Source organism: Gopherus evgoodei, chromosome 3, assembly GCF_007399415.2.
Source record: "Gopherus evgoodei ecotype Sinaloan lineage chromosome 3, rGopEvg1_v1.p, whole genome shotgun sequence".
Classification (NCBI taxonomy): domain Eukaryota; kingdom Metazoa; phylum Chordata; order Testudines; family Testudinidae; genus Gopherus; species Gopherus evgoodei.
In genome coordinates this window covers 79,243,912-79,258,195 of record NC_044324.1, presented here as the reverse complement: position 1 = coordinate 79,258,195, position 14,284 = coordinate 79,243,912, and the positions used below count along the sequence as shown (strand labels likewise).

Here is a 14,284-nt window from a genome sequence, read left to right as displayed (position 1 = left end):
CAAGACAATTGTGCTAAATGTACTAGTTCTTTGAGACATTGGAATAGTCCTATGGTAGAATATAATGGAATTTTAAATTCTTCAGTTAAACAGTATGTAATATGCTATATGACTCCATTGGGTGCGTTTGTTTAATTTAGAATCTTCAGCTGTGGTGGTGGTTGGTACCGACAGCAAAACAGCCATGCTACTCTTCTGGACAAGTATTGGACCAGAATTCGGATGGATAACATGAATAAAGCAGAACTCAAAGAGGTAAGTGGAGTAATGTCATTATAGAGCACCAGGTGTTGTTCCATAGTTAAGGTTTACAACAGAGATTCCATAATAAGCCTGATTCTTGTTTCTGCTGTTCAAAATCCACAAAATAGTCATATTGGCTTCAAAATGGATAGGTTAGGTCTGGGGCAAAGGAATACTTATTCTACAAAGCTTGGAAGTGAATCAGAGAGAGATTTTGGGCAATCTCAAAATAGAACAGTCCAACACAGTTCTTCAACATCTCTAGGGAATGTCTGCTTCAGTTGAACTTGGTATATACATCAAATGGCAGCTGGAGAAGAAAGCTTCCATTTGAAAAGTAATTCTCTAGCCCTATTTCTTTGCAGGTATGGAGCTCAAAGTCCAATCTGAGTGTGAAGAAGGCTTGTCAAGGGGGTATGGGGCGGAGAGACTTTTTTGGTTCTTTTTGTGCCCCTTGTGCCTCCCCCAATCAAAAGACTTGAGGGGAATGTTCACCCTCTAATTCTCATGAAGGTGTGGAAGTGGTCCACAAGCCTCTTAGGGTAAGTCTGTGCTGCAGTTAAACACCCATGGCTGGCCCGTGTCCACTGACTCAGGTTTGCAGGTCTGTAAAATTGCCATGCAGGCATTCGGGTTTGGCTGGAGACCAGACTCTGGGACCCTCCCCCATTGCGTTTCACAACATAACCTGGGGTTATGCCCTAATTTATCTCTGACTTGCCTCTGAATTATCTCATTTCACTTTATCCATCTTCTACCAGGCCTCGCTTGCCTATTGTCAAGCCTGCTTTTAGGAAATAGATTTTTGGGCCTACAGCAGATTCCGTTTGCTAGCAACCCCTTGGTTGCCATCAAAAAGTTGCTATTGTCCAACAATTGCTAATAATCAGAAAGTAGGTTTCTGAGGCAGCAGCCAGGGAATGAAATGTGGGATGTGCCTTCCCTGGGTGCAGTCCTCAAACCGGATTGTGGGCAGACAGCAAAAAGGGGGGGGGGGAGGGGCTGCAGCCAAAATGCCAGGGTTTTCTAGGGAATAGGAGTACTGGGGACCCATGGAGCTGCACGGTACTTCTCTCTGCACCCTTTGGCTCAGCATGTCCCAGCACTTTCTTTCCTATATGGAGTGACCTGACATGGTGCAGTCAAGAGAGTGCAGGCACTGGGAGAGGTACCATGCAGCTCTGGCACTGGGCTGCAGCTGCTCCCCCCACCCTGAAGCCTCCCACTCTGCCTCCAGCCTCCTCTCCCAGCCCACAGCCTGTTATCTCCTGTGTGGTCCCTGTGTGCAGGTTTGCAAGCTGCCCTCCCAGAAGGAAGCGCTGGGACGGCTGAGCACCATCCACAGGCACATTTGCACCACTGCAGCCAGGGAAGGCAGGTCTCAGCACTTGCTTCCCTACCTGCAGCTCTGCAGACGTGCATGCAGAGGGTGCCTGGCCCATCCCAGTGCTTCATTCTGGGGCTGCATCCCCACAAACTTGCCTGAAGGTAGATCCTTTTTTCTCAATAACATGACTAATAAGCGGCATGCTGTTATCAATATCCAAACCCCATTTACATTAAAATCAATGGGACGGGATTGCTTCCTGGCAGAACATTGCTATTAACTGGAAGTTGTTAATATCCAGGTTGCTATTAAGCAGAATCTACTGTTCTTACATTTCAACACAGTTCTATATAACATAAGCAAGCATTGTAGAACTGGAAGGGATCTCGAGAGGTTATCTAGTCCAGTCCCCTGTGCTCAAATCTTCTCTTCTCCAGACTAAACAAACCCAATTTTTTCAATCTTCCCTCATAGGTCATGTTTTCTAGACCTTTAATCATTTTTGTTGCTCTCCTCTGGACTTTCTCCAATTTATCTACATCTTTTCTGAAATGTGGCGCCCAGAACTGGGCACAACTGGACTCTAGTTGAGGCCTAAACAGCATGGAGTAGAGAGGAAGAATTATTTCTTGTGTCTTACTTACAAAACTCCTGCTAATACATCCCAGAATGATGTTTGCTCTTTTTTGCAACAGCATGACACTGTTGACTCATATTTAGCTTGTGATCCACTATGACCCCCAGATTCCTTTCCGCAGTAATCCTTCCTAGGTAGTCATTTCCCATTTTGTATGCATGCAACTGATTTTTCCTTCCTAAGTGGAGTGCTTTGCATTTGTTCTTATTGAATTTCATTCTATTTACTTCAGACCATTTCTCCAGTTTGTCCAGATCATTTTGAATTTTGATCTTATTCTCCAAAGCACTTGCAACCTCTTCCAGCTTGGTATCGTCCGGAAACTTTATAAGTGTACTCTCTATGCCATTATCTGAATCACTGACAAAGATATTGAACAGAACCAGACCCAGAACCCATCCTGCAGGACCCCACTCATTATGCCCTTCTAGCATGACTGTGAACCACTGATAACTACTCTCTGGGAACGATTTTCCGACTAGTTATGCACTCATATTATAGTAGCTCCATCTAGTTTGTTTTCCCCTAGTTTTGTTTATGACAAGGTCATGCGAGACAGTATCGAAAGCTTTACTAAAGTCAAGATGTACCACATCTCCACTTTCACCTCCTATCTACAAGGCTAGTTATCCTGTCAAAGAAAGCTAACAGGTTGGTTTGACATGATTTGTTCTGGACAAATCCATGCTGACTATTATTTATTACACCTTCTTATCTTCTAGGTGTTTGCAAACTGATTGCTTTAATTATTTGCTCCATTATCTTTCCAGATACAGAAGTTAAGCTGTCTGGTCTGTAATTTCCTGGGTTGTCCTTATTTCCCTTTTTATAGATGGGCACAATATATGCCCTTTTCCAGTCTTCTGGAATGTCTCCTGTCTTCCATGACTTTTCAAAGATAATTGCTAATGTCTCAGATATCTCCTCAGTCAGCTTCTGGAGTATTCTAGGATGCATTTCATCAGGCCCTGGTGATTTGAAGACATCTAACTTGTCTAAGTAATTTTGACTTGTTCTTTCCCTATTTTAGACTCTGATCCTACCTCATTTTCATTGACATTCACTATGTTAGACATCCAATTGCCACCAACCTTCTTGGTGAAAACCGAAACAAAGATGTCATTAAGCACTTCTGCCATTTCCACGTTTTCTGTTATTGTCTTTCCCACCTCATTGAGTAATGGGCCTACTCTGTCCTTGGTCTACCTTTTGCTTCATCATCTTTGCAGGCTACAAAAGAACTTAGCTTTTTAAGACCGGATCCCCGCTTACTAGTCTTTGTAACTTACCCTCTTGGGGAGTGATTATCCGAGTATATCATAATAAAACTTGCATGACCAGTAGTTAGCTGCTGAGTTATACAGATTGCCATTTCTGTTTCTTAGATTCTTCAGGGCAGATGCCCCAACCTTGCTGCTGTTACTGATCGTCTACTAGACATTTATCTTCAGCTCACTGGAGACAAGCATCAAACATCAGAAATCAGTTTTCCTGCCTGTGAGCAGGAACTGGAAGATGCATCAGAACTGAAAAAAGAAAACAAAAGGCCAAGTCTGGAGGGAAGAGAACTGTCTCTGAGGTAGGTTTTTCCCTTACACGTTTGTTCAAAGAATATTTAGCCAGCGAGTGAAAGTTTACAGTAAATCTTGGCTTGGTTTGTGTTTTTTTTTCTTTGAGGAAAAATAGTTAACATTATGAAACATTAGTTAAAAAAATTAATGGTCTTGGAGAATTCTGTCATTCTTTGTTTGTTTTTAAAGTAATTTTTAATGCTTCTTAGCCCTCTGGAACTCTGAATCCAAATGATGTAGAACTTCACTTTCTTGTGTAGTATGGAATATAACTACTATGCAAGACTGACTGCATAATTTTGATTACATGTAAAATGTCCTGAATTATTTGAACTTCTTTGGGGTCAGAAATAAGAATTTAATATAAAGCCACAGGGATATTTCTCTATGCCTTTTTTTAGCAAAATGTATAAGGTCTAGTAGATAGGATTTGCTAATTACTACTTAAACTTCTTGTTGAAAAGGGACACAAATGAGATTAAGGGGTAATTAATAAATATTTTTTCAGCTATTATATTATATATATTTGCGCATCAGATTAGTGCATTTTGGTGTTAAACAATTGTTTATGGCATTCTAATCTATAGTTTGCTCAAAGTATCATACAATTATTTTATGGCTTTTTTGTGACATAAGAACACAAGTCCATAGTGAGTCAGACCAATGGTCCATCTGGCTCAGTATCCTGTCTTCTGACAATGTTGAATGCCAGGTGCTTCAGAGGGAATAAATAGAACAGTCAGTCATCAAGTAATCCATCTCTTGTTGTCCACTCCTAGTTTCTGGCAAACAGAGGGTAGGGACACTCGGAGCATAGGATTGCATCCCTGACCATCCTGGCTAACAGCCATTGATGGACCTATCTTCCATGAACTTATCTAATTCTTTTTTGAACCCTGCTGTAATTTTAGCTTTCACAGCATCCCCTGGAAATGAGTTGACTTTGTGTTGTGTGAAAAAGTACTTCCCTTTGTTTTAAACCTGCTGCCTATTAATTTCATTTAGTGACCCCCTGGTTCTTATATTATGTGAAGGGGTAAATAACACTTCCTTATTCACTTTCTCCACACCAGTCATAATTTTATAGACCACTATCATATCCCCTCTTAGTTGTTTCTTTTGCAGATTAGAAAATTCCAGCCTTTTTAATCTGTTCTTATCTGTTCCATTTCTAATAGTTCCTCACATTCTGTTAGCTTTTTTGACTGCCACTGTGCATTGAGTAAATGTTTTCGGAGAGCTATCCAAAATGACTCTAAGATCTCTTTCTTGAGTGGCAGCAGTTAATTTAGACCCCCTGATTTTGTTTGCATAGTTGGAATTTCCAAAATGCATTACTTTGCATATATCAACATTGAATTTTATCTGCCATTTTATTGTCCAGTCACCCAGTTTTGTGAGATCCCTTTGTAATTCTTTGCAGTCTGCTTTGGACTTAACTGTCTTGAGTAATTTTATATCATCTGCAAATTTTGTTATTTTACTATTTACCACTTTTTCCAGATCATTGATGAATATGTTGAACAGCACTGGTCCCAGTACAGATCCTTCTATTTACCTCTCTCCATTGCGAAAACTAACCATTTATTCATACGCTTTGTTTCCTGTCTTTTAACCAGTTACTGATCCACAAGCGGGCCTTCCTCCTCTTCCGTGGCTGCTTAGTTTGCTTAAGAGCATTTGGTGAGGGATCTTGTCAAAGGCTTTCTGAAAGTCTTAAATACATTAAATCCACTCAATCCTTTTTGTCCGCATGTTTGTTGACACCCTCAAAGAATTCTAGTAGATTGTTGAGGCATAATTTCACTTTACAAAAGTCATGTTGACTCTTCCCCAACAAATTGTGTTCATCTGTGTGTCTGATAATTCTGTTCTTTAATATAGTTTCAACTAATTTGCCTCTTACTGAAATTAGTTTTACTGGCCTGTAATAGCCAGAATTGCCTCAGGAGCCTTTTTTAAAAATTAGCATCAGATTAGCTATCCTCCAGTCATCTGGTGCAGAAGCTGATTTAAATGATAGATTACAAACCACAGTTAGTATTTCTGCAATTTCATATTTGAGTTCCTTCAGAACTCTTGTGTGAATACCATCTGGTCTAGGTGATTTATTACTGTTTATCAATTTGCTTCAAAATCTCCTTTAATGACACCTCAATCTGGGACAGTTCCTCTGATTTGTTATCTAAAAAGAATGGCTCAGGTTTGGGAATCTCTCTATCATCCTCTGTAGTGAAGACTAGTGCGAAGAATTCATTCCGTTTTTCTCCAATGGTCTTATGTTCCTGGAGTGCTCCTTTAGCACCTTGATCATCCAGTGGCCCCACTGATTGTTTAGAAATCTTCCTGCTTCTGATGTACTTATATTTTATGTTAATATTTGAGTCTTTGGCTAGTTGCTCTTCAAATTTTTTTTTAGCCTGTCTAATGATGACAAAATGCAGAGTAGATTATTGGATTTTCTCTTTCTTCTCACATGAAGCACCAAAGATAGTTGTATTGAGTTATATAATCAGTACTATTTCATGAAACAATATGCAAATACTAGATACATGGTAGTGCAGAATAGCCTTTGGGTGTGATAGAAATGGCATGTATTAAAAACATAGCCAGTTGCATGATTAATATTAATCATGAACTTTGTCATCAAAAAGTTCAGAAGGAATGAGGTTTTGGCAAGCAACTTGAGCTTTGAAATGATTTTCCTTATAAATTACTCAATAACAAAAGCATGCTTTTTGTAATAACTTTGTGTATCTAGAATTGTTGATATGGTATGTACGTCTGACTGTTTCTGATACTTTGCTAGTACTTTGCCAAAATAGACATTGTGGCTCTTTAAGTACAGTAGAACCTCACAGCTACAAATTCCAAAGTTATGAACTGACCAGTAAACCACATGCCTCATTTGAAACTGAAAATACGCAATCAGACAGCAGCAGAGACCACCCCCATCCCCCCAAAAAGGCAAATACGGTACAGTATTGTGTTAAAGGTAAACTGCTAAAAAAAGGGAAAGCATCATTTTTCTTCTGCATAGTAAAGTTTCAAAGCTGTATTAAGTCAGTGTTCGGTAATAAACTTTTGAAAGAACAACCATAACATTTTGTTCAGAGTTACGAACATTTCAGAGGCCTTGTCTACACTACTGGGGTAAATTGACCTAAATTATGCTACTCCAGCTTATTGCGGTGTCTACACCATGCTGCATCAATGGGAGATGCTCTCCCATCAACTTAACTTACTCCCCTCGTTCCATTGGAGTACCAGAGTCAACCGGAAAGCACTCTGCAGTTGATTTTAGCGGGTCTTCGCTAGACCCTCTAAATCAGTGGTGGGCTGCATGCAGCCCGTGGGCCACAGGTTGCCCGCCCCTGCGCTAAATTGGCCCCCGCTGCATCAATCACAGCAGTGTCAGTCCCTGGGAAATGTAGACATGGCCAGCGTTACCAACAGCTTCCATTCCCCAGGTGTTATAACTCTGAGGTTCTACTATAGTCATTTGCACTTTGGAATACACATCCCACTTATGTGATACCTTCATGTGTACATTTAAAAAGTTAAAATAAAATCTGAATAAAAATAACATCTAGTTACCAGCAGGGAGAATAATTAGACTGAATTGAGGAAAGAAGAGCTATGTATTACTGTTCAGCTATACCCAACGTATGGCTTCCTCTCTCTCTCTTGTCTTAGAGATTTATTGAATTGGTGCAGCAGGATTGCCTACAACTTTGACAGCTCTTCCTCAACTACTGCAGTGAATATTTTTCAAGAGGTACAGTAAGACTGAATCTATTTTACAGTTGATCACTGAGGATTTTGACGTTGGCTCTTAAGGCATAAAACAAGACTCAATTAAAAAAAAATAGTGCTGCCTTGAACAGATTCTAGTTGGAGTGATTGATGCAATGACAGAGATCATGCTAGCGGCATCCCTATGGTCTTAGACGTCTTGGATCAGGAAAAGGTATTTGTGTAGTAACATACTGAATGTATCTCTGACTAACTTACTGAAATATACAATACATGATGGCATGGTGTGACGTAAGTTTTTTTTTTTTTATTGGCGTGAGTTTGGGATGGCACTTTACTAGTGAGTGGCAAAGTTATGTGTTATGCATGTCATCCCAAATGTGTGCCATTAGTGCATCCTATGTGCTACAAAAAACACAACTTGAGGAATATTTTAATATCTTTTTTTTTAAAATGGTAATATTATATCCCCCACCTAAGACCAGGAGGCCTTTAGCTACTGTGCAGGACTCAAAGGAAGGGAGAAATTAAAACAAATAAATGTAAAACCCCTCTGAAAGCAGCTTTTTTTTTTGTTTGTTTTTAAACAAGTGGTGTTGTTTTAAAGTCTGATAGCCTGGGGCACCTCCAGGGCTAGATGCAAACACTGAGTTCATCAGGAAGAGGCTGACCTTCCCTCTCCCGTGATGACAAGATTCTGTTTTTGGTATTGCTGAGAATTTTTAAAGCGGTGATGCTTATATTTAGAATAGCTTACTGGGCAGCCCAGGACTAGTTTTCTATCCTGTATGCCCTCGGCCTGGGGTGGTGATGGATTATATGTTTTGGTATAGTAAAGATGCATTTTCTGGCTCATTTATAAAATTAAATATTGGTTGCTCTTTGAAGTTGCCAAGAGATTTGCAAGGTTAGAATAAGTCCTTGGGAGATGAATTTGTGGGCAAGTGATACAGTGGTAGTCTGTTGTAACTTTATTTCACATGTCTATTAAATTTATCACATGCTTCTGTGTGTATGTGTGTATCCACAGAAGCGGAGGTGATGCCATGTGTTACACACCTTTGAACCTCACCTGTGCTTTTCCATTACAAGACTTATTCTAACATCCTAAATCCCTCAGCCATTTCAAATGTCATTTATTTTTGTTTTTTGGCAAGTGATTAAAAGTGATTTCTTTTCTCCAAATATGGAATTTCCCCTACGTATTATCCCAGTTTGTAATTTAGAACTGATATTGTCCAGTTGTGTCTCAGAGGTAGCTTTAAGGTGTGGTATCTTGTGACCCATGAGGAGATGCTTATCATCCAAGAAGATTCTAAAACTATGACACTCCCAGATATAGAAATGTTATTTTAAGTAATCACGGGGATTTTAGGGTTCTTTCTGAACTTTGTACTGTTGGACTCGTAGGGTCAGATCCAAAGTGCTCTGCATCAGGCCCAGGGTACCTGAAGTGTAGTGGTTTCTGTCAAGTTACAACATATTAATTGAAAATGTGGTGGTGTTTTTTTCTTTTGACAGGCATTAGACTGTTTCACAGCTATGCTGTCCAAGCAAGGGAGCAGGCAGAAAATGGCAGAAATTATTGGAAGCAAACTAAACATTTCCAAGAAAAAGGTATATTGAGAAATGATTAGCATGGCCTTTATTTAAAATATTCTAAATTGTTCAGTAAATGAATGGTAAAAGATGACTTTTTGCCTGGATGAACCATTTAATTTCACAATTACAGGCATAAGTAAAACTGGTTATTCATGTGCAACAAAATGCTGACACTGATGCTGTTTTAGCTTTTTAGGATAGATACAGTTTGAAAAAGCAGGTGTATAAGAATGCTTCTGAATCTAGGTATTAAAGTAATATTAGTCTTACACTACCTGTCCTTTTAAGGAGGGTTTCTATTAGAATTTTTTGGAAACGACTAATTTAAGAATAGCCAGGCCTGACACTTCTTAGACTAAATTTTTAATACAATTATTTTTTTCCTGCTGGTCAGCTGATGTTTAGAATCGTCTTTGAGCAGGGCCCAAGAGCAGCAGCACATACTTGGGCTCCCTCCTCCCCTTCCTGTCTGTGCTCATCACTGCTTTCTGACTCCCCAATTGTAGTTTCAGCATTGCTGCTAATGTTTCTGGTAAACAGCCTCTTTTAAAGGGCCTGGGGACAGTGGGAGTGTTATAGTAGGAGTGTTGAAAGTCGGCATAACTATCCCCAAACTTTTTACCTCGTGCCGGCTCACTTTCCCCTTCATGCCCCCTCCCCCCCACCCCGAGCTGAGGCGAGGAGTAGCGTCGTGTCTCTAGGAGTAGGGGACAAAGACTGGGATGAGGGGGCCAAGGCTGGGGGCGGGGGCAAGCGCAGGGCCAGTAGCGGAGCCCCATGTGTGGCACTGGCAGGCGGGACCCCACATCTGTGGCCGGGAGTGGGGCACAGGGCCAGCAGCCATGATGCAGGACCCCGCGTGCATGGCCCGGACCCTGCATAAAGCCTGGGGGTGCTGCAGCACCCCTCACAACTCTACTTCCCACACCTATACCTGGGGAGGAGTATAAATGTGAACTCCCTCCAGATCAGTGTGCAGGTGTTATCATCATGCTAATGAATGAGAAACAAAGGCAAACTGACCAGCTATAAAACAATGACATTAACTAGCACTGTCAGATGCACAAAGCAAAAGGAAAGTCTTTTTCTCTAGTCTTTCACTGATAATTTACTTGGATAACTTACAAAATTTTCAGATAAAAATGTGACCTTTCTCTCTCATCTCCATCCCTTATCCCCAAATTGACAGTATCCCTCCTTTGCAGCCTTCTTTAATGAAGGAAAACTTCAGAAGATCTTTGAGAAAAATTCAAAGTGTCAACTATATCAACAGATTTTTCTGTTCACTTCCCTCCTTCCCCATTGTTTTAAGTATAGAAACAGAAGAATCTGTACCTGCCATGAATATCCTGTTGAGACAGACATCCCACTCACTGCCTCTATACACAAATAATATTATGCCTTACCAAACAAGCTGTTTGCTTTCCTGCTTCAGCAGAGCACAGGTTAAACTAACTAAATTCTGATATAGGTTTAAGTAATTGATTAGCAAGGAGATTGACAAAGTAGAACCATAATGACATAGGTTCCATAAGAAGTACAGAGAGAAATCAATAGTTGTTCAATGCAAAACAGCCATTGGGGTGAAGGGATGGAACTTGGAAGATTCTTAAGTCTGTTAAGTTATGAGGATTCAAAATGTGTTCATGAGCAAATAAGCTTGTTACACAATGATACTAGATGAACAGAAAATGTACAGGGTATGTTCTTTGCATAAAGTATCAGGCAGAATTATGATATACAGTGGAAGTAATGATACTTTCTATATAGGCAGAGTTCTATTGTCAGCTTCATAAACCAGAAATTTTAATACGGGAACATGAAGTTGCTGTGGGAAGAGTGCGGCTCTTGCGGAAACAAACTCAGGCACTTCTTATACAAAGGTAAAGATGATTGTAGCTCACCCTTCCTGTACCTTTTTCCCTGGGAGCTACACATTTTATGTTGGAGTTGAATGAATTGAAAGCTAAAGTGTAGAAGTTGCATGTTCAGGGAGTCTGGCAACATCATTTTAAGCAAAAGAATAAGGCTGTTTGTTTTGATATCAGGATTGTGTATCAGGACTGAGATGTCAGCATGGCATCTCTAACAAACCAAGGATGGAGATTCTCTGCATCTTTTAAGTTCGAATATCGTGAAGTCAGGCTAGAGCTGGAAATGCTGTCAGACCTATGGGAAGGTATTGGGTGGTAACAACAACTTTGCAGGATGCAGCATTGAAAGCCGTTTTGGTGGCAATAACTCAGGTGGTAGGGAAAAGGGAAGTGTAAAAACCAAAGATTCTTGTGAGAAGCCCAAATTTCTTTAATATAATCAATAAAAGATTGGTAACAAAAAAGCCTTAATTTCTGAGTTGTAAATAGAGAAAATGAACATGTGTCTAATCTGGTACTTAAACACATATCTTGGAATTGTTTCTGTTAGACATATTTTCTTATTTAAAAGTCAAAACTTTAGTTGCAACCCTAAGGGGGAAAAAATTAAAATTGAAGTGAGAGTTTCTTGAGGTACCTTGTCCTTAACAGCTGCTTTCTCTGGCTTGGCAGGGAGAAGCAAACCTTCGCTGCCACACGCCCATCTTCGGTACTGATTGAACAGCTTGCGATGTGTGTTGACAAAGGAGAGCCTGTGCTGTTGGTGGGTGAAACAGGAACTGGCAAAACCTCAACTGTCCAATACCTTGCTCATATTACAGGTATAATACAGTAAAATATTCCACTTTGTACAGAGGCAATAGAAAATACATGAATGATGACTTTGTTTTGTTTCGTTTCAAGGACACCATTTGAGGGTTATCAATATGAACCAACAGAGTGACACTGCAGATCTGCTTGGGGGGTGAGTTGTTGAATAAGTTGCTATAGAATGGACTGAGAATGTATTAAAGCAGGCTTTCATTCAAGCATATTTGACTGTAAACAAAACTGAACTATAATATAACTTATAAAAATGGGTAACCGGGTAGATGTAACTTCTAAAAATGGGGAACCCTGCTATCACCATTAGCATTCAAGAGCTTTTGCTCTTAAATGGCTTATCTAAGTTCTGTGTACAAGTGTGCAAGCCACGACTGCTAAAATAAAAAGCCAAAGTTACCCAGTATATATAGTTATTGAAATATCTACTAGGTATATTGGCTGATAGTAGCAAGGATGGATTAGAGTAGTACGGTTCTTGTAAAATTGCTTTCTAAGGAGCATGTATGCATATGCCATTTCAGTAAGCAAATAAAACCTTTAGTTTATAATTGTTTGTTCTGGATTTCTACGTGACCTCATAACATCTTCAGTTCAGGGACACAAATTTTGTCAAATTTCACAGGAGCAGATGAGAGCTGGTATTTGGCCATGTAACAAGTAACTAATTTCTCTCTTGGTCCTGCACAGCTATAAGCCAGTGGATAACAAATTGATTTGGCTGCCCTTACGAGAGTCTTTTGAGGAACTCTTCTCCCAGACATTTTCCAGGAAGCAAAATCAAACTTTCTTGGGTCATATCCAGACGTGTTACAGACAGAAACGTTGGCATAATCTACTCAAATTAATGCAGCATGTTCACAGATCGGCCGTTAATAAGGAAGCAAAAGAAAACACATCAGGTAAGAATTCAACCTAAGTAAGCACTCATCATCAACAGTTAACTGTTGCAGAAGGCAAAAGTTGTGGTGGTCAGTTTCTTGTTTACTGATTTCCACAACTTCATCTTCTCTGGCCTTGCAAATGCAATCTTGCCCCTCTCTTATTTATTCAAAATGCTACTGTAATGATCGTTTTCCAGGCCTGTCGCTTTGATCAGGTCACTCCCCTCTTTTCATCCCTCCACTGGCTTCCCCTTCTCTAATGCATCAGACATAAACTGCTTTTCTTCATTTTCAAGGCCTGTCACAGCCTCTTACCACCTTACCTATCGTCTCTCACCAGCTATTGAGATGGAGATGTCCACTACTCATCAGGCCGTGATGCCAGCCTCAATCACCCACTTGTTCAATTTTCAAACAAGCTCTTCCATGTGTCTTCCCGTGCTGTCCCTCATACTTGGGAGGAGCTCCTCATAAACATCTGCAAGGGCACTTCATTGTCCTCCAACAAATCCTTCCTTAAAACTTTCCTGTGCTGTCATGCCTACGAAAAACTTGACAACGGATTGGCTACTGGTGTGCTGAGACCTCTGCCTATCATGCTGAAAAATGTCTTAGCGTTCCCTTGCTCTGCCCCGTCTTGTCAGTTTGTGTGTCCATCTATTGGCTTTTGTTGTATGCTTAGGTTGTAAGCTTTCTGGGATATGGACTATGGGATATGGACCGTTTTTTGTTCTGTTTTTGTACAGTGCCTGGCACCACGGGGTCCTGGTTCATGACTGGGGCTCCTATGCTCCTAGGAACTACAGTAATACATATAATTAACAATAATAATAATTGTAACTTTCATTCGATATGGGCCAAAGTGAATTCATGATGTACATGTTTTTTGCTCTTCCATTAGCTGGTTGTCCTCAGCTTTTCAGGTTCTACAAAAAGCACTAGTCTAAACAGGGGTGAGCATTCTTCAGGGGAGTGTTAAAGACTGTTTTTAATAATCCTCAAAGATGGAAAAACAAGAAGTGATTGAAGTCCCAATGCAAATGAAAAGTAATGCCCAGTAGAAAATAAACTTACAAAGCTAAGTACGTCAGACATTGTGATATTATATGGAACACTCTTACCTCAGGCAGTGACTTGATCAAAAACCAAAACATTATGATGGATGAGTAACAGTAACAATTTCCTCGATCCCCAAGTAGGTTTTGTAGATTTCATCGTTTCCTGCAGCACCACTTACTGTCTCACTGGATTGGAAAGTACATTTATTTCTGATACTTTTGAATGTGTCAGCAAGTGGCCGCTCCTAAGCTGGGAGACTTTTTTGCGTGAACAGCAGGTTGATTATATTCATGATATACAATTTTTAAGATCTTAGAACATTTTAAAAATACATTAGAACAAAACTATAACTGTTCCTTTTTTTAATTCATGAGATCTAAACTGCAAAACTTGAATATTTTCTTCTCCTTATGAGTTCAGCCAAGCTCCATCTTATTGCATTATATTCCATGACTGCAGTGGCTTCACAAAATTCAGTGTTACTGCAATGTGTTTTAATGCCATCATTC

General features: G+C 40.0%; 1 protein-coding gene across 1 annotated transcript in view; it reads left to right on the top strand.

Moving 5' to 3' along the window:
* The window catches only part of MDN1 (midasin AAA ATPase 1), a 173,557-nt gene that overhangs the window by 31,362 nt on the left and 127,911 nt on the right, over window positions 1-14,284 (top strand). The window contains 8 exon segments of the mRNA XM_030558327.1: window positions 141-255; window positions 3,593-3,786; window positions 7,475-7,556; window positions 9,056-9,151; window positions 10,907-11,019; window positions 11,683-11,831; window positions 11,914-11,974; window positions 12,523-12,734. Of these exon segments, the coding sequence (XP_030414187.1) occupies window positions 141-255; window positions 3,593-3,786; window positions 7,475-7,556; window positions 9,056-9,151; window positions 10,907-11,019; window positions 11,683-11,831; window positions 11,914-11,974; window positions 12,523-12,734 (1,022 nt within the window).